Source organism: Tachyglossus aculeatus, chromosome 21 (assembly GCF_015852505.1).
Source record: "Tachyglossus aculeatus isolate mTacAcu1 chromosome 21, mTacAcu1.pri, whole genome shotgun sequence".
NCBI lineage: Eukaryota > Metazoa > Chordata > Mammalia > Monotremata > Tachyglossidae > Tachyglossus > Tachyglossus aculeatus.
This window is the reverse complement of record NC_052086.1, coordinates 38,636,406-38,663,118: the sequence shown is the minus strand read 5'-3', so window position 1 is coordinate 38,663,118 and position 26,713 is coordinate 38,636,406. Positions and strand designations below refer to the sequence as shown.

General features: G+C 48.3%; 1 protein-coding gene across 1 annotated transcript in view; it reads right to left on the bottom strand.

Moving 5' to 3' along the window:
- The window catches only part of GCN1 (GCN1 activator of EIF2AK4), a 149,259-nt gene that overhangs the window by 115,367 nt on the left and 7,179 nt on the right, over nt 1-26,713 (bottom strand). The window contains exons 2-9 of the mRNA XM_038762447.1: nt 20,355-20,457; nt 14,054-14,117; nt 8,618-8,749; nt 8,289-8,397; nt 3,577-3,675; nt 2,376-2,510; nt 1,932-2,000; nt 1,730-1,838 (exon numbers count right to left, since the gene is read on the bottom strand). Of these exons, the coding sequence (XP_038618375.1) occupies nt 1,730-1,838; nt 1,932-2,000; nt 2,376-2,510; nt 3,577-3,675; nt 8,289-8,397; nt 8,618-8,749; nt 14,054-14,117; nt 20,355-20,457 (820 nt within the window). The remainder of the gene's footprint in view (nt 1-1,729; nt 1,839-1,931; nt 2,001-2,375; nt 2,511-3,576; nt 3,676-8,288; nt 8,398-8,617; nt 8,750-14,053; nt 14,118-20,354; nt 20,458-26,713) is intronic.

The window sequence follows — 26,713 nt, the reverse complement described above, 5'->3', positions numbered from 1 at the left end:
CGGAGGGGCAGAGGGATTGGGGGCATTCCGGGCCCGGGGGATGACGTGGGCCGGGGGTCGACGGCGGGACAGGCGAGAACGAGGTACAGTGAGAAAGCTGGCATTAGACGAGAAGTTTCAGAGACAACTTTCCAAATGTTCAACAGAGAAGCAACTCAGGGCCCCAAAGCCTCTTTTTCTGCTTAGGGGTCGGAGGCGAGGCACGGTTCCTGCGGCAGAAAGCCTGGAAATTCATTCCGACGTATTTATTGAGCGCTTACTGTGTGCAGAGCGCTGTACTAAGCGCTTGGGAAGTACAAGTCGGCAACGTATTAATTATATATTATTTATTTTATTTGTACATGTTTATTCTATTTATTTTGTTAATATGTTTTGTTTTGTCCTCTGTCTCCCCCTTCTAGACTGTGAGCCCACTGCTGGGTAGGGAGCGTCTCTATGTGTTGCCAACGTGTACTTCCCAAGTGCTTAGTACAGTGCTCTGCACACAGTAAGCGCTCAATAAATACGATTGAATGAATGTATAGAGATGCTCCCTACGCGACAACAGGCTCACAGAGCCCGTGTGCTCCAGACTTGCACACATTGTACGTATTTATTCTATTTATTTTATTTTGTTAATATGTTTTGTTTTGTCCTCTGTCTCCCCCTTCTAGACTGTGAGCCCACTGTTGGGTAGGGACCGTCTCTAGATGTTGCCAACATGTACTTCCCAAGCGCTTAGTACAGTGCTCTGCACACAGTAAGCGCTCAATAAATACGATTGAATGAATGAATGAATATATAGACGGTCCCTACTCGACAACAGGCTCACAGAGCCCGTGTGCTCCAGAATTGCACACATTGTACATATTTATTCTATTTATTTTATTTTGTTACTATGTTTTGTTTTGTTGTCTGTCTCCCCCTTTTAGACTGTGAGCCCTCTGTTGGATAGGGACCATCTCTATATGTTGCCAACTTGCACTTCCCAAGCGCTTAGTACATAGCACGGTGCTTTGCCCATAGTAAGCGCTTAACAAACACCATCATTATTATTAGTCCAGTGCTCTGCACACAGTAAGCGCTCAATAAATACGACTGAATGAATGAATGAATGAACGCCAGCCCCCTAACCCACGACCAGCCCCCAGGAATGGCAGCCCGTGGACACGACTGAATGAATGAATGAATTCACCGAGCGCTTCCTAATAATAATTATGATATTTGTTAAGCGCTTGCTACGTGCCAAGCACTGTTCTGAGTACTGGGGTAGTTTCCTAATAATAATTATGATATTTGTTAAGCGCTTGCTACGTGCCAAGCACTGTTCTGAGTACTGGGGTAGTTACAAGGTAATCAGGTTATCCCACGTGGGGCTCATGGTCTTAATCCCCATTTTACAGATGAGGGAACTGAGGCACAGAGGTGACCTGCTGAAAGTCACATAGCAGAGCAGGATTAGAACCCACGACCTTCGACTCCCAAGCCCGTGCTCTCTCCACTAAGCCACACTGCAGCTCTCTGCGCTGTACTAAGCACTTGGGAGAGTCCGACAGAGCAATAAACAGACGCATGCCCTGGCCACAACGAGCATCCGGTCTAGAGGGGAAGACGGACGTTAATATTGATAAAATATTGATAAATATTGATAATTATTGATAATATTGATAAAATATTGATAAAATATAAAATTGATATTGATAAAACTCCGAGCCCGAACGTCCCCCGGCCCAGCCCGCACGAGACTCACTTCCGATGACGTTCTCGGGGCTCCGCAGCAGGGACTTCTGCAGGATGGGCAGTACCTGGTCCTTGAACTCCGAGTGAGAGACGTAGCGAAGCAGGGGAGCGCAGCGGTCCTGCGGGCAGAGCACGGTCAGTCGGTCCGTCGAGGGGGGTGGGAATGGGAATGGGAATGGGAACGGGGCGCAAAGGGGCGGCCTCTCACTCACCAGCAGGTGCTTCTGGGGTTTGGTCTTACTCATCAAGATGTTCTTCACGTAGAACTCCAGAAGGGCACTCTACGGGAGCGACCGGTCCGTTAGCCCCCGTTAGCCCCGCCGGAGCCTCCCCTAAAGACCGGGAATCGACCCTCCCTCCTTGCCCGCCCTCGGACCTGGAATTCCCACCAGAAGAAAGGAGCGGCGGGCCTCTCCGTCCGAGCAGCAGAACGGAGAAAGTCCAGCCCACCGGCTTCCGAGGAGAGGGGATTCCGCTACCGCGCTCAATCTTATTTATTGAGGGCTTTCTGAGTGCAGAGCACTGTACTAATTAATCAATCGTATTTATTGAGCACTTACTGTGTGCAGAGCACTGTACTCAGCGCTTGGGAAGTACAAGCTGGCAACATATAACAAGTTGCGCTCGTTAGAACGCAAACCCCGAGGGCGACTTGCCTTGTGACGGTTGACCACGTCCATTTCTTTGTGGCCCGTGCAGAACTGCACCAGTAGCCCCAGCATCCCTGCGTAGTTCTGGTTGGGTTCCAGGCTGAGAATGACCGCCAGGTACTGGTCCACCAGGCCTGGGTTCTGACGGGGAAAGAGCCGCGGGGCGGTCAAGCCGGGGGGTGGGATCATCATCATCATCAATCGTATTTATTGAGCGCTTACTGTGTGCAGAGCACTGGACTAAGTGCTTGGGAAGTCCAAGTTGGCAACATACAGAGACAGTCCCTACCCAACGGCGGGCTCACAGTCTAAAAGGGGGAGACAGAGAACAAAAGCAAACATACTAACAAAATAAAATAAATTGAATAGATATGTACAAGTAAAATAAATAGAGTAATAAATATGTACAAACATATATACAGGTGCTGTGGGGAAGGGAAGGAGGTAAGATGGGGGGGATGGAGAGGGGGACGAGGGGGAGAGGAAGGAAGGGGCTCAGTGTGGGAAGGCCTCCTGGAGGAGGTGAGCTCTCATCATCATCATCATCATCATCATCATCAATCGTATTTATTGAGCGCTTACTATGTGCAGAGCACTGTACTAAGCGCTTGGGAAGTACAAATTGGCAACACATAGAGACAGTCCCTACCCAACAGTGGGCTCACAGTCTGAAAGGGGGAGACAGAGAACAAAACCAAACATACCAACAAAATAAAAGAAATAGGATAGATATGTACAAGTAAAATAAATAAATAGAGTAATAAATATGTACAACCATATATACATATATACAGGTGCTGCGGGGACGGGAAGGAGGTAAGATGGGGGGGATGGAGAGGGGGACGAGGGGGAGAGGAAGGAAGGGGCTCAGTCTGGGAAGGCCTCCTGGAGGAGGTGAGCTCTCAGTCGGCCTTGAAGGGAGGAAGAGAGCGAGCTTGGCGGATGGGCAGAGGGAGGCCATTCCAGGCCCGGGGGATCCCCGAGGACGGGCCGCAGAGCTCGCCGCCCCCTCTCATTCATTCATTCAATCGTATTGAGCTCTTACTGTGTGCAGAGCACTGGACTAAGCGCTTGGGAAGTCCAAGTTGGCAACATACAGAGACGGTCCCTACCCGACAGCGGGCTCACAGTCTAGAAGGGGGAGACAGACGACAAAACAAATTAACAAAATAAATAGAATAAACATGTACAAATAAAACGGGCTCACCTCCTTCCACAGCTTGTTGAGTTTCTTCACGGCTCCGTCCACCGCGTGCTTGTGAGAGCCGCCCAGGACTTCCAGCAGAAGCAGGCACTGGACTTCCACCTGCCGGGATAATAATAATAAGAAGAAGAATGGCATTTATTAAGCGCTTACTATGAGGCACTGTTCTAAGCACTGGGGAGGTTACAAGCTGTTCAGGTTGTCCCATGGGGAGCTCCCAGTCTTCATCCCCATTTTCCAGATGAGGTCACTGAGGCCCAGAGAAGGGAAGGGACTTGCCCAAAGTCACACAGCTGACAAGTGGTGGAGCCGGGATTTGAGCTCATGACCTGTCAGGGATTCATTCATTCATTCAATCGTATTTATTGAGCACTTACTGTGTGCAGAGCACTGTACTAAGCGCTTGGGAAGTACAAGTTGGCAACATAGAGAGACGGTCCCTACCCAACAGCGGGATCCGCAGAGGTTCGGGATGGGAAGGGCAGTGAGAGCGGATTCCCCATTCCCTCGGCCCCAGAGGGCCCCGAAGGACCCTCTGTAACCAGGGCCGGATCCCGCAGGGGATCCCTCCCCAAGATCCGCAAAAGCTTCCCAAGACCCACGGGACCAGTGTCACGAATAATGATAATAATAATGGCATTTATTAAGTGCTTACTATGTGCAAAGCACTGTTCTAAGCGCTGGGGAGGTTACAAGATGATGAGGTTGTCCCATGGGAGTGCTCACAGCCTTAATCCCCATTTTCCAGATGAGGTCACTGAGGCCCAGGGAAGTGAAGTGACTTGCCCAAAGTCACACAGCTGATAACTGGCGGAGCCGGGGTTTGAACCCACGACCTCGGACTCCAAAGCCCGGGCTCTTTCCACTGAGCCACGCTGCTTCTCACGAATCAGACATTTAGGGCACCTGTCCCTGCCTAGCGAGGTCCGGAGCCCCAGAGGTGATATACGATGCGATTGTGGGGTGGACAGGGCCCGAGAGTCAGGTCATGGGTTCTAATTCCGCTTTGCCACTTGTCTTGGGCAAGTCACTTCAATTAATCAATCGCATTTATTGAGCGCTTACTGTGTGCAGAGCACTGTACTAAGCGCTTGGGAAGTACAAGGTGGCAACATATAGAGACAGTCCCTACCCAACAGTGGGCTCACAGTCTAGAAGGGGGAGACAGAGAACAAAACCAAACATATTAACAAAATAAAATAAACAGAATAGATACGTACAAGTAAAATAAATAAATAGAGTGATAAATATGTACAACATATATACATATATACAGGTGCTGTGGGGAAGGGAAGGAGGTAAGACGGGGGGATGGAGAGGGGGACGAGGGGGAGAGGAAGGAAGGGGCTGAGTGTGGGAAGGCCTCCTGGAGGAGGTGAGCTCTCAGTAGGGCCTTGAAGGGGGGAAGAGAGCTAGCTTGGCGGATGGGCAGAGGGAGGCCATTCCGGGCCAGGGGGATGACGTGGGCCGGGGGTCGACGGCGGGACAGGCGAGAACGAGGCACCTTGTAACTTCCCCAGCGTCTAGAACAGTGCTTTGCACATAGTAAGCGCTTAATAAATGCTGTCATTGTTATTATTAGGTATGGTTTGGCTGCCTGCCGCTAGGCAGAAGGCCGGAAGGAGGCCGAGGCCCGGTTCTAATTCCGCTTTGCCACTTGTCTTGGGCAAGTCACTTCACTTCTCTGGGCCTCAGTTACCTCATCTGTAAAATGAGGTCAAATTAGGCGCTTAGTACAGTGCTCTGCACACAGTAAGCACTCAATAAATATGACTGAATGAATGACTAAAATGGGGACTGAGACTGTGAGCCCAACATGGAACAGGGACTGCATCAAACTCGATTTGCTTGTATCCACCCCAGCACTTAGTACAGCACAGTGCCTGGCACATAGTAAGCTCTTAACAAATACCATCATATCCCAGCTCCGCCAGCTGTCAGCTGTGAGACTTTGGGCAAGTCACTTAACTTCTCTGGGCCTCAGTTACCTCACCTGTAAAATGGGGATTAAGATTGTGAGCCCCTGGTGGGACAACCTGATCAACTTGTAACCTCCCCGGCACTTAGAACAGGGCTTTGCACATAGTAAGCGCTTAACAAATACCATCATTATTATTATTGAGAAAAAAACCACCAAAAAAGCACTTCACATGATTAACCCATCGTACTTATTGAGCACTTTGTGCAGAGCACTGTATTAAGTGCTTGGAAGAGTCCAATACAGGAGAACTAGCAGACATCAATCGTATTTATTGAGCGCTTACTGTGTGCAGAGCACTGTACTAAGCGCTTGGGAAGTACAAGTTGGCAACATATAGACATGTTCCCAGCCCATAACTAGCTTACAGTTCAGAGGGGGAGATCGACATTAATGTGGATAAATAACTTCCATCTACCCCAGGGCTTAGAACAGTGCGCACCACATAGTACCATGAAGCATTCCAGGCCAGAAAAACCCAGAAAATATCTGGTGGGCAAGAAGAAAGCTTCCTGGGGTTTTTTGTTGTGTTTTTTTAATGGATTTTGAATCAATCAATCAATCAATCGTATTTATTGAGCGCTTACTGTGTGCAGAGCACTGTATTAATCAATCAGATTAATTGATTAATTAATTGATTAATTGAGGCAGAAACTCCTCACCCTGGGCTTCAAGGCTGTCCATCCCCTGGCCCCCTCCTACCTCACCTCCCTTCTCTCCTTGTCCATCGCAGCCCGCACCCTCCGCTCCTCCACCGCTGATCTCCTCCCCGTACCTCGTTCTCGCCTGTCCCGCCATCGACCCCCGGCCCACGTCCTCCCCCGGGCCTGGAATGCCCCCAATCCCTCTGCCCATCCGCCAAGCTCGCTCTCTTCCTCCCTTCAAGGCCCTGCTGAGAGCTCACCTCCTCCAGGAGGCCTTCCCAGGCTGAGCCCCTTCCTTCCTCTCCCCCTCGCCCCCCTCTCCATCCCCCCATCTTACCTCCTTCCCTTCCCCACAGCACCTGTATATATGTATATATGGTTGCACATATTTATTACTCTATTTATTTATTTATTTATTTATTTTACTTCTATATTTCTATCCTATTTATTTTATTTTGTTGGTATGTTTGGTTTTGTTCTCTGTCTCCCCCTTTTAGACTGTGAGCCCACTGTTGGGTAGGGACTGTCTCTATGTGTTGCCAATTTGTACTTCCCAAGCGCTTAGTACAGTGCTCTGCACATAGTAAGCGCTCAATAAATACGATTGACTGATTGATTGATTGATTGATTTCTACTTAGCAAAGGCTCAGAGTGCAATCAGCGCACTCCAAGGGTCTCAGAAGGGTCCCACGAGGAGGCCAATAGACCAAGGCTCTGACAGAAAAACTTGGATAGTCGAGAAAGGAGTGGGTCACGGGAATAAAATGTGAAAAGCAACCGGAGAGCCAGGTCTCGCCTAAGTGCCCGGCCTGTCGCGACTGTCCCCTTTCTGCCCAAAGCCGAAGTGGGAGGCTTGTCCGAGGCCCCACTGTTCTGGTCAGGGCCAACTTACTGATCCTTGGAGCTACCTAATAATAATGGCATTTGTTAAGCGCTTACTATGTGTAAAGCACCATTCAAAGCGCTGGGGAGGATGCAAGGTGATCAGGTTGTCCCACGTGGGGCTCACAGTCTTCATCCCCATTTTACAGATGAGGTAACTGCGGCCCAGAGAAGTGACTTGCCCAAAGTCACACAGCTGACAACCGGCGGAGCCGGGATTTGAACCCATGACCTCTGACTCCCAAGCCCGGGCTCTTTCCATCGAGCCATGCTGCTTCCACCTGGGAGCAGCCTCCTCAAAGGTCATTCATTCATTCATTCAATCACATTTATTGAGCACTTACTGTGTGCAGAGGACTGTACTAAGCACTTGGGAAGTTGGCAACATATAGAGACGGTCCCTACCCAACAGTGGGCTCACAGTATAGAAGGGGGAGACAGAGAACAAAACAAAACATATTAACAAAATGAAATAAGTAGAATGAATAGGTAACAAGTAAAATAAATAAATAAATAGGTCAGGGCTGTCCCCCTTTTAGACTTCCCCGTTTCAGACTGTGAGCCCACTGTTGGGTAGGGACTGTCTCTTTATGTGGCCAACTTGTACTTCCCAAGCGCTTAGTACAGTGCTCTGCACACAGTAAGTGCTCAATAAATACGACTGATGATGATGACAGGGCAGGGGGAAAGAGGGTGCAATGTCCTAGAGGACATTAGAGAAGCAGCGTGGCTCAGTGGAAAGAGCCCGGGCTTTTGGAGGTCATGGGTTCAAATCCCGGCTCCACCAACTGTCAGCTGCGTGACTTTGGGCAAGTCACTTAACTTCTCTGGGCCTCAGTTCCCTCATCTGTAAAACGGGGATGAACGCCGTGAGCCCCCCGTGGGACAACTCCTGATCACCTTGTAACCCCCCAGCGCTTAGAACGGTGCTTTGCACATAGTAAGCGCTTAATAAATGCTATCGTTATTATTACAGAGGGCATCCAACCAAGTTTCTGGGCTTTTTCTCAGTGCCACAGCTTCTCCTGAGAAGCGGTGCGAGGAGGTGAGCTGATTTCACAGCTGGAAGGGTCACGTGGGAGGGCAGAGGTGAAATTAGGGTGGGCGGCTGCCAAGCGGGACGTGAAAAGGCGGCGCGCCCTGGGCTTCCTCGGATCTCTTCCCTCCCCCCGGCCCAGGCGGGGATGTCAGGGGCAGCCCCCGGAACCCACCAGTTTCTTCCAGGTCTCTCCTTGCCTCTTGGCCCGCGTGGGGAAGACGATGCGCACGAGCAGGCAGGTCCAGGAGAGCGCCAGCAAAGCCGCCGACCCGCTGCTCTTACTGTGGTGGAAACGGGCGGGGTCAGAAAGGGGTAACCTCGTGCGTTCGGGGATGCCCGGAGACGAACCCCAGCCCCTCTCCCGCAGCTTCAGAGCTGAATTCCCTCCCTCTAGCAGCAGCAGTCGGCGCGACCGGATTTTAGGAAGCCAACCGCTTCCGGGACTCGGCGGGAGAGGGGCTCCGCGGCCCGGGATGGCCCGTTCACGGGGCCGGCCCTCACCTGGGAACGCCGGCCTTGCAGCTGATTCCTGAAGACTGAAGCGACTGCAGGAGGTTCTTGGTGGTGGCTTCGGGCTGGGCCTCCGCCAGCTGCTGGATGGCCGACTGCAGGGCCCGGCGGGATGCCGCGTCTCTGCGGAGGCGGGGGGAGAAGGGAGCAAGCGTGCTTGCCCGCCGCGTGCAGGCTTCCCGCTCCCCCTCAGCGCTCTACTAAGCGCCAAAGCCCAGTGGCTTGGCTGGACGCCGCCCCCAACCCAGGGAGCCCCCCGCCGAGACGCCTCGGCTCCAGACGGGGCCCGGGACTCTCTCATCATCATCAATCGTATTTATTGAGTGCTTTCTGTGTGCAGAGCACTGTACTAAGCGCTTGGGAACCACCCGTTCAAATCCATCGATCCCAACCGGGGCCGCGTGGGCGTTCAATCCCCCACCCTCAGGCTCCGAAGCGTCTTCCCAGGCAGGCCTCTGCTCCAGAGCTCCCCGAAACTCAGCGTCCTCCCTCCCCAGACTCCATCAGAAAGATGGGCAGAGATGCGGGGCCTAACTGGGAAGTGGCTCGAAAGCCGGCCCCCCGTCCACCTGGGACCACGGGGGCTTCGCCCGCCCAGTCCGATGCCACGAGCCAACGGACGGGAAGGGACTTTGTCGGGATCTGATCCGGTCAGGGATAAAAGAGCCACGCAGTTGACGACTTAGAATTGGGGAGGGGGAAAAAGTGGCGGAAAAGAACGCAGTAGATGTTATTTGCTCTCCTTGACTAAATAATCAGCGACACCATAGCCAGAACTTTGATTTGCAGAATCGACTGAAATTAATACTACTACTAATAATAATGATGGTATTTGTTAAACGCTTACTATGTGCAAAGCACTGTTCTAAGCACTGGGGAAGAGACAAGGTTATCAGGTTGTCCCACATGGGGCTCACAGTCTTAGTCCCCATTTTACAGATGAGGGAACTGATCTTTCCACTAAGCCACAGCTGCTTCTCTAATAATACTAATACTAATGATGGCATTTATTAAGCGCTTACTATGTGCACAGCAGTGTTCTAAGCGCCGGGGAGGTTACAAGGTGATCAGGTGGTCCCACGGGGGGAGCTCACAGTTTTGATCCCCCTTTTCCAGATGAGGGAACTGAGGCCCAGAGAAGTGAAGTGACTTGCCCAAAGTCACCCAGCTGCCAATTGGCAGAGTCGGGATTTGAACCCAAGACCTCTGACTCCAAAGCCCGGGCTCTTTCCACTGAGCCACGCTGCTTCTCCGATTGACTGATTTTTCTAAGAGTGGACCTGGTGTGAAAATTGCTTGAAGGATTGGAATTTTTTAGGGTGATAGTGAAGGGCTGGGTGGGGTGTCAAATAAGCCTCAGTGATTTATGTGAACGCTTAGTACAGTGCTCTGCACACAGTAAGCGCTCAATAAATATGATTGAATGAATGAATGTGAACGTTTTAATGATCTGGATGTTATGCAAATGGTTCAAAGAAATGAGGGAAAAAAGACAAGCATCCTACATGAAGCCTGACTGGTCTGGCCAGCAGCTTGGCCTGATGACTAGAGAACGGTCCTAGGAGTCGGAAGGACCTAGGTTCGAATCCAGCTCTGCCAGATCTGTTGTGGGACCTTGGGCAAGTCACTTCACTTCTCTGGGTCTCACTTCCCTCATCTGTAAAATGGGAGAATAACACTAGGAGCCCATGTGGGACAGGGACTGTGCCCAGACTGATTATCTTGTATCTCTTGGCACAATAATAATAATAGTGACGGTATTTGTTAAGTGCTTACTATGTGCCAAGCGCTGCCCTAAGTGCTGAGTGGAGCTGGGTTCTAATCCCGGGTCCGCCGCTTATCTGCTGTGTGATCTCGGGCAAGTCACTTCACTTCTCTGGGTCTCACTTCCCTCATCTGTAAAATGGGAGAATACCACTAGGAGCCCACGTGGGACAGGGACTGTGCCCAGACTGATTATCTGGTATCTCTTGGCATAATAATAATAATAATGACGGTATTTGTTAAGTGCTTACTATGTGCCAAGCACTGCCCTAAGTGCTGAGTGGAGCTGGGTTCTAATCCCGGGTCCCCCGCTTATCTGCTGTGTGATCTCGGGCAAGTCACTTCACTTCTCTGGGTCTCACTTCCCTCATCTGTAAAATGGGAGAATAACACTAGGAGCCCACGTGGGACAGGGACTGTGCCCAGACTGATTATCTTGTATCTCTTGGCATCGCAATAATAATAATAGTGATGGTATTTGTTAAGTGCTTACCATGTGCCAAGCACTGCCCCAAGTGCTGAGTGGAGCTGGGTTCTAATCCCACATCCGCCACTTATCTGCTGTGTGATCCTGTGCAAGTCACTTCACTTCTCTGTGCCACAGTTACCTCATCGGTGAAATGGGGATTGAGACTGTGAGCCCCATGTGGGACAGGGACTGCATCCCCAATTAGCGCTTAGTACAGTGCTCTGCACATAGTAAGCGCTCAATAAATACGATTGATGATTTGCTTGTATCCACCCAGCGCTTACTACAGCGTCTGGCACAAAGTAAGCGCTTGGCAAATACCATTATTATTTTTATCATCTTCTACAGTTTAGAAGATCTGTAATTATGTTTGTATATATTTACAGTTTAGAACAGTGCCTGGCACATAGTAAGCTAGCTCTCTTCCTCCCTTCAAGGCCCTGATGAGAGCTCACCTCCTCCAGGAGGCCTTCCCAGACTGAGCCCCTTCCTTCCTCTCCCCCTCGTCCCCCTCTCCATCCCCCCATCTTACCTCCTTCCCTTCCCCACAGCACCTGTATATATGTATATATGTTTGTACATATTTATTACTCTATTTATTTATTTTACTTGTACATATCTATTCTACTTATTTTATTTTGTTGGTATGTTTGGTTCTGTTCTCTGTCTCCCCCTTTTAGACTGTGAGCCCACTGTTGGGTAGGGACTGTCTCTATGTGTTGCCAATTTGTACTTCCCAAGCGCTTAGTACAGTGCTCTGCACATAGTAAGCGCTCAGTAAATACGATTGATTGATTGATTGATATATACCGAAAAAAAGAGAGAACAGCAAAAAGACAGGACGGCTTTCCCCCGGGGCTTCTAGACTCAGTTGCGGGCAGGGAACGTGTCTACCAACTCCGTTATATTGTCCTCTTTTGAAGCACTTAGGACAGAGCTTTGCAGACATTAAGCACTCAACAAATACCACTGACAAATACAGATCTCTTTTATGACAACCTGATCTCCTTGCAACCTCCCCAGCGCTTAGAACAGTGCTTTGCACACAGTAAGCGCTTAATAAATGCCGTCATTATTATTATTATTATTATTATGAGTACCGCTTTAAGGAAAACGTATTTCAATGGATTATTTATAGGAGCCCCAAAAGGGCAATGATCCCAAGTCCGGTTTTAGTAGGACTTGGGTCCCCAGGAGGGCCGAACAGGAATCGGGGGCTCGCTCACAAACTGAAGGCTGCGAGACTTTGACCGGGAAAAGCCCGTCCAGGGAAAGGCAACGGGAGGCAACTAGTCAATCAATCAATCAATCAATCAATCGTATTTATTGAGCGCTTACGATGTGCAGAGCACTGTACTAAGCGCTTGGGAAGTACAAATTGGCATCACATAGAGACAGTCCCTACCCAACAGTGGGCTCACAGTCTAAAAGGGACTGGTGAAAGGAACACAGGCCTGAGGGTCAGAGGACCTGGTTCCTAATCCCGGCTAGGTGACCTTGGGCAAGTCACTTCACTGGGCCTCAGTTTCCCCCACTTGTCAAGCGGGGGACACCCCATCTCCGTCCTCCTTAGACCATCAGCCGGTCTAAGCAGCGTGGCTCAGTGGAAAGAGCCCGGGCTTTGGAGTCAGAGGTCAAGGCCCTACTGAGAGCTCACCTCCTCCAGGAGGCCTTCCCAGACTGAGCCCCTTCCTTCCTCTCCCCCTCGTCCCCCTCTCCATCCCATCTTACCTCCTTCCCTTCTCCACAGCACATGTACATATTTATTACTCTATTTATTTATTTTACCTGTACATATCTATTCTATTTATTTTATTTTGTCAGTATGTTTGGTTTTGTTCTCTGTCTCCCCCTTTTAGACTGTGAGCCCACTGTTGGGTAGGGACTGTCTCTATATGTTGCCAACTTGTACTTCCCAAGCGCTTAGTCCAGTGCTCTGCACACAGTAAGCGCTCAATAAATACGATTGATTGATTGATTGATGGGTTCAAATCCCGGCTCCGCCAGTTGTCAGCTGGGTGACTCTGGGCAAGTCACTTCTCTGTGCCTCAGTTCCCTCATCTGTAAAATGGGGATGAAGACTGGGAGCCCCCTGTGGGACAACCTGATCACCTTGTAACCTCCTCAGCGCTTAGAACAGTGCTTTGCACATAGTAAGCGCTTAATAAATGCCATCATTATTATTATTATGAGCCTGAAGAGGGAGCGGGACCCCTACTGACCCAATGATCTTTTAGACTGCGAACCCACTGTTGGGTAGGGACTGTCTCTCTATGTTGCCAATTTGTACTTCCCAAGCGCTTAGTCCAGTGCTCTGCACATAGTAAGCGCTCAATAAATACGATTGATGATGATGATGATCTCGTCTCTACCACAGAGCTTCGCTTTACTGCTTAACTGTTTCACTTTACTACTACTTTACTGCGCTTGGTACGTAGTCAGCACTTACCGAATGCCATCATTATCATTATCATTAGATAATGTCTCTATGTGACTGTCTCTATGTGATGCCAATTTGTACTTCCCAAGCGCTTAGTACAGTGCTCTGCACATAGTAAGCGCTCAATAAATACGAGAGGCAATAAATATGAGAAGCAGTGTGGCTCAGTGGAAGGAGCCCGGGCTTTGGAGTCAGAGGTCATGGGTTCAAATCCCGGCTCCACCACTTGTCAGCTGTGTGACTTTGGGCAAGTCGCTTAACTCCTCTGTGCCTCAGTTCCCTCACCTGTAAAATGGGGATGAAGACTGTGAGCCCCCCGTGGGACATCCTGATCACCTTGTAACCTCCCCGGCGCTTAGAACAGTGCTTTGCACATAGTAAGCGCTTAATAAATGCTATTATTATTATTATTATTATTATAAATACGATTGATTGATTGATTAACCAATACCCCTGCTATCGCGGTCGTCCCCGATCGCCGAGAGCACCGGTGGGTGAATGCCAATCCACCAGGAGGACCGACTCCAAGGGCTGGGCCTCTGATTTTTATTTATTTTTTTTTAAAGTCGGTCATTCTCCGAAGTCGGAACCGGGGCCCCACACCCAGTCGGAGCTCAGGAAACGCGGACGAGGAAGACGTGGGCTCCTCCCCATCGCGGCTGGGGCGCCCGGGGCCGTTCCTCGCCCGTCGGTCGCCGAGGGCCGTTGAGATGGTGGATCAGTTTCCCCTCCCCGCCGGCATCCAGACACTCACCTGTAGCGATGCAGAGTCAGGCAGAACAACTTGCAGAGGCCTTTCACGGCTCCCTCGGGCAGATCTGAAATCAAGGGCTCCGCTGAGCACGTTCAGCAACCTCCCTACCTCCCCTTCTAGACTGTGAACCCGCTATTGGGTAGGGACTCTAATATATCACCAACTTGTACTTCCCAAGCGCTCAGTACGGCGCTCTGCACGCAGTAAGCGCTCAAGAAATACGACTGACTGAATGAATGGCCGTACTCCAGACGTGGCCGGGGCTTCCTGTCCGCTCCGAGAAGCAGCATCATCATCAATCGTATTTATTGAGCGCTTACTGTGTGCAGAGCACTGGACTAAGCGCTTGGGAAGTACAAATTGGCGACATATAGAGACAGTCCCTACCCAACAGTGGGCTCACAGTCTACAAGGAGCAGGCCGAGGGCTCTGGCTTCACGGCAGATGCTTGGAGAAGGGGCAGCTGAGAATTTCACTAGATCTGTGTCTAGTGGACTGTGAGCCCACTGTTGGGTAGGGACCGTCTCTCTATGTTGCCAACTTGGACTTCCCAAGCGCTTAGCACAGTGCTCTGCACGCAGTAAGCGCTCAACAAATACGATTGAATGAATGAATCTGCAGGAATCTCCGCCTTACTTGGCTGAGATCTGTGTCTAGTGGAGTGTGAGCCCACTGTTGGGTAGGGACCGTCTCTATATGTTGCCAACTTGGACTTCCCAAGCGCTTAGCACAGTGCTCTGCACGCAGTAAGCGCTCAATAAATACGATTGGATGAATGAATCTGCAGGAATCTCCGCCTTACTTGGCTGAGATCTGTGTCTAGTGGAGTGTGAGCCCACTGTTGGGTAGGGACCGTCTCTATATGTTGCCAACTTGGACTTCCCAAGCGCTTAGCACAGTGCTCTGCACGCAGTAAGCGCTCAATAAATACGATTGAATGAATGAATCTGCAGGAATCTCCGCCTTACTTGGCCGCCAGCCTTCTGCCTCTTCCCTCCTCAGTCATCCCTCTCCCAGCTCCACACGTGAACTTTGGACAACAGCCACCCGAGCGACCGACGTCCTCCCCCGTGAGTGCTCAGGTGGTTCGCTCATTCCATCGTATTTATTGAGCGCTTACTGTGAGCAGAGCACGGGACTAAGCGCTTGGGAAGTCCAAGTTGGCAACGTATAGGGACGGTCCCTACCCCACGACGGGCTCACGGGCTAGAGGGGGGAGACAGGGAAAGACTGTGAGCCCGCTGCTGGGTAGGGACCGTCTCTATACGTTGCCAACTTAGACTTCCCAAGCGCTTAGTCCAGTGCTCTGCACACAGTAAGCGCTCAATAAATACGATTGAATGAATGAATGAACAAAACGTGCGGACAGATGGTTGTTCATTCTTGGTGCTCATTTCTTTTCATAAAAAAAAAACCCCTTCAGACACTCCCATCGGCTTCTCTTCCCCCACTAGATCCCAAATGACGCTCTCCGATCCTCGCGGGCGAACCACCTCGTTGTGGACCCTCTCCTGAATCGGAGCCGTATTGTTTCTTCCTTCCCCTCGGCCTTGAATCCCCCTTCTTCCTCCCCCAAAGCCTTCCTAAAATCGCCCCTCTCTATCCTGCATGCTCGTTGTGAGCAGGGAATATGTCTATTATACTGTTACACCGTACTCGTCCAGGAGCTTAGTACAGAGCTCTGCACACAGTAAGCACTCCAGCGTGGCTTGGTGGAAAGAGCACGAGCTGCGGAGCCAGAGGTCGTGGGTTCTAATCCCGGCTCCGCCACCTGTCAATCAATCAATCAATCGTATTTATCGAGCGCTTACTGTGTGCAGAGCACTGGACTAAGCGCTTGGGAAGTCCAAGTTGGCAACATCTAGAGACGGTCCCTACCCAACAGCGGGCTCACAGTCGAGAAGGGGGAGACAGAGAACAAAACCAAACATATTAACAAAATAAAATAAATAGAATAGATATGTACAAGTAAAATAGAGTAATAAATATGCACAAACATATATACATATATACAGGTGATGTGGGGAAGCACAGCTGTCAGCTGTGTGACCTTGGGAAGGTCACTTTACTTCTCTGGGCCTCAGTCCCCTCATCTGGAAAATGGGGATGAAGACTGGGAGCCCCACGTGGGACAACCTGATTACCTTGTATCTACCCCAGCGCTTAGAACAGTGCTTGGCACATAGTAAGCGCTTAACAAGTACCAACATTATTATTATTATACGACTGACTGACCCCACCAGGAGGTCCCCCTCTCCCCCTCGTCCCCCTCTCCAACCCCCCATCTTACCTCCTTCCCTTCCCCACAGCACCTGTATATATGGATATATGTTTGTACAGATTTATGACTCTATTGATTTATTTATTTATTTTACTTGTACATATCTATTCTATTTATTTTATTTTGTTAGTATGTTTGGTTTTGTTCTCTATCTCCCGCTTCTAGACTGTGAGCCCACTGTTGGGTAGGGACTGTCTCTAGATGTTGCCAACTTGGACTTCCCAAGCGCTTAGTACAGTGCTCTGCACACAGTAAGCACTCAATAAATACGACTGATTGACTGATTGATATTACCTGACTGACAGCACCCCCACTGCCGCTCATACCACCTCAACACCACTTTAAGTGTGTGTATTTACTGGAATTTGCTAAGTGCCCACTCTATGTCAGGCCCAATGCTAAGCACTGGGATAGATACAAGAGAACGGTGCTTTGCACATAGTAAGCGCTTAACAAATGCCATCATTATTATTATTATTATTAAGCTGGACACAGTCCCTGTCCCACACAGGGCTTACAGTCCACATACATAGGACTCATATTCAGCTGTGTCAATTACTCTTACCAGCTGGAGCTGTGGAATACCCCAGTGCTTAGTACAGTGCCTGGCACTTAGTAAGCACTTAGCAAATACCACAATTATCATTATTATTATCTGCAATCTATAATCTATTTACTTCTATTAATGTCCGTCTCCCCCTCTAGACTGCGAGCCCGTTGTGGGCAGGGACTGTCTCTGTTGCTGAATTGTACTGCCCAAGCGCTTAGTATGATGCTCTGAACACAGTAAGCGCTCAATACGACTGAATGTGTCTGCTGTTATACATATTTATTACTCTATTTATTTATTTATTTTACTTGTACCTATCTATCCTATTTATTTTATTTTGTTAGTATGTTTGGTTTTGTTCTCTGTCTCCCCGTTTTAGACTGTGAGCCCACTGTTGGGTAAGGACTGTCTCTATATGTTGCCAATTTGTACTTCCCAAGGGCTTAGTACAGTGCTCTGCACAAAGTAAGCGCTCAATAAATACGATTGATGATGATGATGATACTGTACTCTCCCAAGCACTTAGTACAGTGCTTAGAACACAGTAAGCGCTCAATAAATACAACTGAATGAATATTTGTCTATTTTTTGTCCACTAACTGTGAGCCCCACGTGGGACAACCTACCTTGTTTCTCCCCCAGCGCTTAGAACAGTGCTTGGCACATAGTAAGCGCTTAACAAATACCATCATTGTTATTATTATTATTTTTTTTTTCTGTCTTTCCCTTCAGAAGGGAAGCAGTGTGGCTTAGTGGAAAGAGTCTGGGCTTGGGAGTCAGGGGTCACGGGTTCTAATCCCAGCTCCGCCGCTTGTCTGCTGTGTGACCTTGGGCAAGTCACTTAACTGCTCTGGGCCTAAGTTATCTCACCTGTAAAATGGGGATTAAGATTGTGAGCCCCACGTGGGACAACCTGATTACCTTGTATCTACCCCAGCGCTTAGAACAGTGCTTGGCACATAGTAAGCGCTTAACCACCATCCCCCTTCTAGACTGTGAGCCCACTGTTGGGTAGGGACTGTCTCTATATGTTGCCAACTTGGACTTCCCAAGCGCTTAGTACAGTGCTCTGCACACAGTAAGCGCTCAATAAATACAACTGATTGATTGATTGATTATTATTGAAAGCTGCTTGAGATCAGAGATCTTGTGGTAAACCCTCTGCATATTCTCCAAGTGTCTAATTCACCGTCTGTACTTTTGATAAGGACGTCCCTCTTCGCTGACCCAAATTTCACTCACAAAAAAAATGATACGCTTCCTGAAAGCGGGGACTGGGGCCTTTCCTTCTCAAGCATCCTCCGAAGCGCCTAGAATAGTGCTCTGCACTGGGTAGGTGTTCAGTAAATATTATGACTGAATTATTAATGTTGGGAAGCCTTTGCCTGCGGTTGTCATGGCTACGGGCTCTGAGCAGCCGGGTCTGATTGCTGAGGATCCTCAAAACGGAATCAGCCACCTCCTTCTGGGCCTCTGACTGTGTTTATCCTCCGCAGGGTCCAAGTCTCAGTTATCCTTCTGTCTCAATCAATCAATCAATCGTATTTATTGAGCGCTTACTGTGCGCAGAGCACTGTACTGAGCGCTTGGGAAGTCCAAGTTGGCAACACATAGAGACGGTCCCTACCCAACAGTGGGCTCACAGTCTAGACGTCTCCTCCCTTCTGGACTGTCAGCCCGTTGTGGCCAGGGATTGCCTCTCCTTATTGCCGAATTGTACTTTCCAAGCGCTTTGTACGGTGCTCTGCACACAGTAAGGGCTCAATAAATACGACTGAATGAATGAATGAATGCTTACTAGGGCTTGGCACAAAAGTTGGTGCTCAATAACCACTGAATAAATGAATGAAGCTACTTCTCTATTTTTTTTTTTTTTAAAAAAAGAGCCCAGATCTATCAATACCTGGGGGTAATAATGTAATAATGGCATCTGTTAAGCGCTTACTATGTGCAAAGCGCTGTCCTAAGCGCTGGGGGGGATACAAGGTGATCAGGTTGTCCCACGTGGGGCTCACAGTCTTAATCAAGCGCTTAGTACAGTGCTCTGCACACAGTGAGTGCTCAATAAATACGATTGATTGATTAATCCCCATTTTACAGATGAGGGAACTGAGGCCCAGAGAAGTTAAGTGACTTGCCCAAGGTCACACAGCAGACATGTGGGGGAGACGGGATTCGAACCCGTGACCTCTGACTCCCAAGCCCGGGCTCAACCTCTAGACCGTAGGCTCGTTGTGGGCAGGGAAAGTGTCTACCAACTCTGTGGTAGTATACTCTCCCAAGCGCTCAGCACAGTGCTTTGTGTACTGTAAGCGCCCAATACCATTGACGAGTCTGTCATATAGACTCATCTGAGTATCCCATATCTATGCCAGCGCTTAAGATAAATAAATATAAGCGCTTACTATGTGCAAAGCACTGTTCTAAGCACCGGGGGGATACAATAATAATAATAATAATGATGGCATTTATTAAGTGCTTACTATGTGCAAAGCACTGTTCTAAGCGCTGGGGGGATACAAGGTGATCAGGTTGTCCCACGGGGGGCTCACAATCTTAATTCCCATTTTACAGATGAGGTAACTGAGGCACAGAGAAGTGAAGTGACTTGCCCAAAGTCACACAGCCGAAAAGTGGCGGAGCCGGGATTAGAACCCATGACCTCTGACTCCCAAGCCTGGGCTCTTTCCACTGAGCCACGCTGCTTCTCAACTGCTTCTCAATACAATGCTTGGCACAGAAGTGAGCAATCAATACATGCCATACCACAGCTTTGAGCATTAAGGACCCTTAATTACCACCTTTTCTCCTGACTTCTCACTAATTAATCTATTTAAACCTACAGGACTCACTTCTTCCACCATTAAAATGGCGGGGGGGGGGGGGGGGGGGAGACAGAGTGAAACGTTGCCATTTCTTAATAATCAATCAATCAATCGTATTTATTGAGCGCTTACTGTGTGCAGAGCACTGTACTAAGCGCTTGGGAAGTACAAATTGGCAACATATAGAGACAGTCCCTACCCAACAGTGGGCTCACAGTCTAAAAGGGGGAGACAAAAGCAAACATACTAACAAAATAAAATAAACAGAATAGATATGTACAAGTAAAATAAATAGAGTAATAAATATGTACAAACATATATACATATATACAGGTGCTGTGGGGAAGGGAAGGAGGCAAGATGCGGGGGGATGGAGAGGGGGACGAGGGGGAGAGGAAGGCAGGGGCTCAGTCTGGGAAGGCCTCCTGCTTTAAATAACTGAAGTAAAATATTACGTAGCAAGATAGGAAGCAGTAAAAATGGGGAAATGTGGAGAATCAGTCCCTGAGGGCAGGACCAGAAAGAAGAGGGAACATCCACAAACCGAGGAAAGCACACTGTCCACTTGAATGAAGTGTTTTAGCACTTCTCTGTCCAAGAGGAAAGTAATTCCCTAGTCACAAGGTTGGACTACTACTAAAATACCTTTCCCGGCAACACATTTTCCCAGTTCGTTGAGGATCTCTCTCCGTTCCTTTACGCTGGCCGTGGTCACTTTCACTGCAAAACGCTTCAGCGTCTCGGAAACCTGGAAGACGGGACGGAGAAGATATAAATCGCCGCCGACGGGCTGCGGGAAACAGGGTCTTAAGTTTCAGCTGAGGACTAGCTCTGCTTACGAGGAAATAGGACAGGGTCAACGCATGAAAACCCGCCAAAAAAAGAACTTGGGCAGCAGATGGACTAAGCGAACCCCGCTGCACTTTTGAATCTAAGTATAGCTGTGAACTGAGGCTGATGGGCCCTTGGCTTTCAGCCCCTTTTATATTTTAGGGTCCCACCCCCCTTGTGTCAGAGAGCACATCGTGGTCGGAGGGAGGGAAAGGGAGGAGACAGAGAGAGCAAGAGAGACAGAGCGAGCGGGAGAGTGTGAGAGACGTCACATGATATAGCGTGCGAGAGCACGAGTGGGCTTTAAATGCTGCCTCGGGAAAATCCATTCCTGAGACCCCCTCAGTGAGCCCCACTTTGGCAGATTAATCAATCAATCAATCGTATTTATTGAGCGCTTACTATGTGCAGAGCACTGTACTAAGCGCTTGGGAAGTACAAATTGGCAACGGGGCAAGAGTTGGGGATGAGGGGAAAAGAACCTATATACAATCTTAATCTTAATCCTCCCTCGGCCCATCCGCCAAGCTAGCTCTCTTCCTCCCTTCAAGGCCCTACTGAGAGCTCACCTCCTCCAGGAGGCCTTCCCAGACTGAGCCCCTTCCTTCCTCTCCCCCTCGTCCCCCTCTCCATCCCCCCATCTTACCTCCTCTTCCCTTCCCCACAGCACCTGTATATGTTTGTACATATTTATTACTCTATTTATTTATTTATTTTACTTGTACATATCTATTCTATTTATTTTATTTCGTTAGTATGTTTGGTTTTGTTCTCTGTCTCCCCCTTTTAGACTGTGAGCCCACTGTTGGGTAGGGACTGTCTCTATATGTTGCCAATTTGTACTTCCCAAGCGCTTAGTTCAGTGCTCTGCGCTCAATAAATACGATTGATGATGATGATGATATACATTTTCTATATACCTATATGCATTTTCACACACACTCCCACCCCTTTTGACACTGGAGGGTTAAAGATTTCTGAGATTATTTGTATACAGAGGAAGAGGTTATTTATGTACACCTCGCCCCATCTTAAATCACCAAAAGCAGTTACTTCATAAGTGAAATTCGTTTAAAGACAGACGGAAGCTAAGGCCTTAGGGACCCTTCGATGAATCAATGGCTACTGCAGACCTGTTAAGTCTGTGGACTAATAGCTTAATATGTTATATTTTATTTTGTTAATGTGTTTGGTTTTGTTCTCTGTCTCCCCCTTCTAGACTGTCAGCCCGCTGTTGGGTAGGGACCGTCTCTATATGTTGCCAACTTGGACTTCCCAAGCACTTAGTACAGTGCTCTGCACACAGTAAGCGCTCAATAAATACGATTGATTGACTGATTGATTATGGTTTCCAGACCCGAGAGAGGGAATTGGGCAAGACCCTGCGGAGGAGTCAATTTCAAAATATACTGTATGTTTTTAACACCCTGAAAATCCCCGAAGGATCCTCCAATAAACTTTTTTTTCCTTCCAGATTTCACTTTAACACAACTTTAAACCCTTAATGGGTAGAACGTGGGTCCCATGTGGGACCTAATTATCGCGTATCAGCCCCAGTGCTTACTACATAGTAGTTGCTTAACAAATAACACAGTTATCGTTATTCTGGTTGCCTTCATGGGACCTATATATCGCAACGGACAACTCTTGATGGCTCGAGTCATAAACAAGTCTGAGGGGAAGGAATCTATGCCCTCTTTAAAATTCCTTTCAACTCTTTTGCTCCCAATGGCCCTCTTACACTCATTCACAGTATTAATAAGAATAATAATAATGATGGTACTTGTTAAGCGCTTACTATGTGCAAAGCACTGTTCTAAGCGCTGGGGAGGTTACAAGGTGATCAGGTTGTCCCACGGGGGCTGTGAGCCCACTGTTGGGTAGGGACCGTCTCTATATGTTGCCAACTTGTACTTCCCAAGCGCTTAGTACACAGTAAGAGCTCAATAAATACGATTGATTGATTGATTGATCAGGTTGTCCCACGGGGAGCTCACAGTTTTAATCCCCATTTTACAGATGAGGTAACTGAGGCCCAGAGAAGTGAAGTGGCTTGCCCAAAGTCACACAGCTGACAGTTGGCGGAGCCGGGATTTGAACCCATGACCTCTGACTCCAAAGCCCGGGCTCTTTCCACTGAGCCACGCTGCTTCTAGTTCATTCATTCAATCGTATTTATGGAGCGCTTACTGCGTGCGGAGCACTGGACTAAGCGCTTGGGAAGTCCAAGTCGGCAACATCTAGAGACGGTCTCTACACAACAGCGGGCTCACAGTCTAGAAGGGGGAGACAGACAACAAAACATATTAACAAAATAAAATAGAATATGTACAAATAAAATAGAGTAATAAATATGTACAAACATATATACAGGTTAGAGTAATAAATATGTACAAACATATTATATGATATGTATAATATATATACATATATTTATATATATAACATATATATTATAAACATATAATAATGATGGCATTCATTAAGCGCTTACTATGTGCAAAGCACTGTTCTAAGCACTGGGGGAGTTACAAGGTGATCAGGTTGTCCCTCGGAGGGCTCACAGTCTTCATCCCCATTTTCCAGATGAGGTAACTGAGGCCCAGAGAAGTGAAGTGACTGGCCCAAAGTCACACAGCTGACAAGCGGCAGAGCCGGGGTTTGAACCCATGACCCCTGACTCCAAAGCCCGGGCTCTTTCCACTGAGCCACGCTGCTTCTCAATATGTATATGTATAATATGCATTCTAGTAGGTCCAATCTCATTTACTGAACATTTGCCCTTTGCAGAGGACTGTACTAAGCACTCGGGAGAATCCAAACAGAGGTAACAGGTACAATTCCCTGCCCTGAGGGGTTTATATTCTAGTTGTGGAGAGAGAAGAAGAGAGGGAGAGGAAGAGGGAGTGTGTGTTGGGGGGAAAACACAAAAATAAATTACAGGTAGGGGGAAGTTTAAAGACATAATGTGGGGAGAGAAGGGATGGGGTACTTTTTAAGTCTTTTAGAGGGGTGAGAATTCAAGTCCAGAGAGCCACCCCAACCTCTTCAAAGAGGCATAATTACAGAGAGTCCATTAAGTGCGTAGATAATTTTGGCTAAGGATGTGTCCCTCTCTCCTTCCTGACTAGTTGGGTTACACAGACCTTTCTGGGAACTTCCATGCATCACTGAACTTCTGGTAATGCTTTAAATCAGAAGTAGCTTACTGTGTGCAGAGCACTGGACTAAGCGCTTGGGAAGTACGTTGTTGGGTAGGGACCGTCTTTATAGGTTGCCGACTTGGACTTCTCAAGCGCTTAGTCCAGTGCTCTGCACACAGTAAGCACTCAATAAATACGATTCAATGAATGAATGAATAAATAAATGGCAGATCTGATGAGGGAAAATCAGGGAGGTTAATGCCCTATTCCGATAACGAGGAATAATACAAATTCCAATAATGGAGAAGCAGCGTGGCTCAGTGGAAAGAGCCCGGGCTTTGGAGTCAGAGGTCAGGGGTTCAAATCCCGGCTCCGCCAATGGTCGGCTGTGTGACTTTGGGCTAGTCACTTCACTTCTCTGGGCCTCAGTTCCCTCATCTGGAAAATGGGGATGAAGACTGTGAGCCCCCCGCGGGGCAACCTGATTACCTTGTAACCTTCCTGGCGCTTCGAACAGTGCTTGACACATAGTAAGCGCTTAATAAATGCCATCATTTATTCATTCTAGACTGTGAGCCCACTGCTGGGTAGGGACCGTCTCTATATGTTGCCAACTTGTACTTCCTAAGCGCTTAGTACAGTGCTCTGCACACAGTAAGCGCTCAATAAATACGATTGATTGATTGCTCATTATTATTGTTATCCTTCAGTCACCCCTCCCTCAGCCCCACGACACTTCCGTACGTATCCAAAATTTATTTTATTAATGCCTGTCTCCTCCTCTAGACTGTAAGTTCATTGTGGTCGGGGGGAACGGGTCTACCAAGGCTGTCGTATCGTGTGCTCCTAAGCGCTTAGTGCAGTGCTCTGCACACAGTGAGCGCCCAATACATACCACTGACTGACTCTTTTAGTCACGGGACCACTAACTGGAGAAGCAGCGTGGCTCAGTGGAAAGAGCCCGGGCTTTGGCGTCAGAGGTCATGGGTTCAAATCCCAGCTCTGCCCATTGCCAGCTGTGTGACTTTGGGCCAGTCACTTCACTTCTCTGGGCCTCAGTTCCCTCATCTGTAAAATGGGGGTGAAGACTGGGAGTCCCACGTGGGACAACCTGATCACCTTGTAACCTTCCCAGCACTTAGAACAGTGCTGTGCACGTAGTAAGCGCTTAATAAATGCTATTATTATTATTATTTTTTTTTTATTTATAATTATTATTATTTTTAGACTGAGCCCACTGTTGGGTAGGGACTGTTTCTATATGTTGCCAATTTGTACTTCCCAAGTGCTTAGTACAGTGCTCTGCACACAGTAAGCGCTCAATAAATACGATTGATGATTATTATTATTTTTACGCTGAGCCTCGGGGATCTGAGGCTGTGGGGTGGCATCAGATCCACACCTGAGGCCAACAGCTTCTTACTCAACCGCTCAGGCCTTCCCACACTGAGCCCTCTTTTTCCTCTCCTCCTCCCCCTCCCCACAGCACCTGTATAGATGTTTATACAGATTTATTACTTTATTTATTTTACTCGGACATATTCACTATTCTATTTTGTTAATGACGTGCACCTAGCTTTAATTCTATTTATTCTGACACCGCGATCCCTGTCCACCTGTTCTGTTTCGTTCTCTGTCTCCCCCTCCTAGACTGTGAGCCCGCTGTCGGGTAGGGACCGCCTCTATAGGTTGCCGACTTGGACTTCCCAAGCGCTTAGTACAGTGCTCTGCACACAGGAAGTGCCCAATAAATACGACTGAATGAACGAATGAATCCAGAGTCTCTCCTAACCTCAGCCTTCGACTGATTTTATTTTGTTAGTACGTTCGGTTTTGTTCTCTGTCTCCCCCTTTTAGACCGTGAGCCCACTGTTGGGTAGGGACCGTCTCTATATGTTGCCAACTTGTACTTCCCAAGCGCTTAGTACAGTGCTCTGCACACAGTAAGCGCTCAATAAATACGATTGATGATGATCGATAGCATCATCGAAGGGCTTTAGGAGAAGAAGCCTTGTGGATTTATTTACAGAGGAACAGAGGAGAGGGAACCTCCTCAACAGATTTCTTATTCAATCCCTAATAATAACAACGATAATGGCATTTGTTAAGTGCTTACTATGTCCTAGGCGCTGGGGTAATAATGATGGCATTTATTAAGCGCTTACTACATGCCAAGCACTGTTCTAAGCGCTGGGGAGGTTACAAGGTGATTGGGTTGTCCCACATGGGGCTCCCAGTCTTCATCCCCATTTTCCAGGTGAGGTCACTGAGGCCCAGAGAAGTGAAGTGACTGGCCCAAAGTCACACAGCTGACCATTGGCGGAGCCGGGATTTGAACCCATGACCCCTGACTCCAAAGCCCGGGCTCTTTCCACTGAGCCGCGTTGCTTCTCTGGAAGTAGAAAGAAGGTACTCAGGTTAGACACGGTCCCCGTCCCACACAGGGCTCACGGTTGGGGAATTAAGATTAAGAATTAAGAATTAAGTACAATGCTCTGCAGATAATAAGCACTCAATAAATACCATCGGTTGAATGAATGAATGATTGGTCAGCTCTCTGGGAGATACTTTGATAAGTATTATTCTATTCATTTATTTTACTTGTACATATCTATTCTATTTATTTTATTAGTATGTTTGGTTTTGTTCTCTGTCTCCCCCTTTTAGACTGTAAGCCCACTGTTGGGTAGGGACTGTCTCTATATGTTGCCAACTTGGACTTCCCAAGCGCTTAGTACAGTGCTCTGCACACAGTAAGCGCTCAATAAATACTATTGATTGATTGATTGATTGGAAAGAGCACAGATTTGGGAGTCATAGGTCGTGGGCTTTAATCCCGGCTCCGCCATTGTCATCTGTGTGACTTTGGGCAAGTCCCCCCTCTCCATCCCCCCCGTCTTACCTCCTTCCCTTCCCCACAGCACCTGTATATATGGATATATGTTTGTACATATTTATTACTCTATTTATTTCTTTATTTAACTTGTACATATCGATTCTATTTATTTTATTTTGTTAGTATGTTTGGTT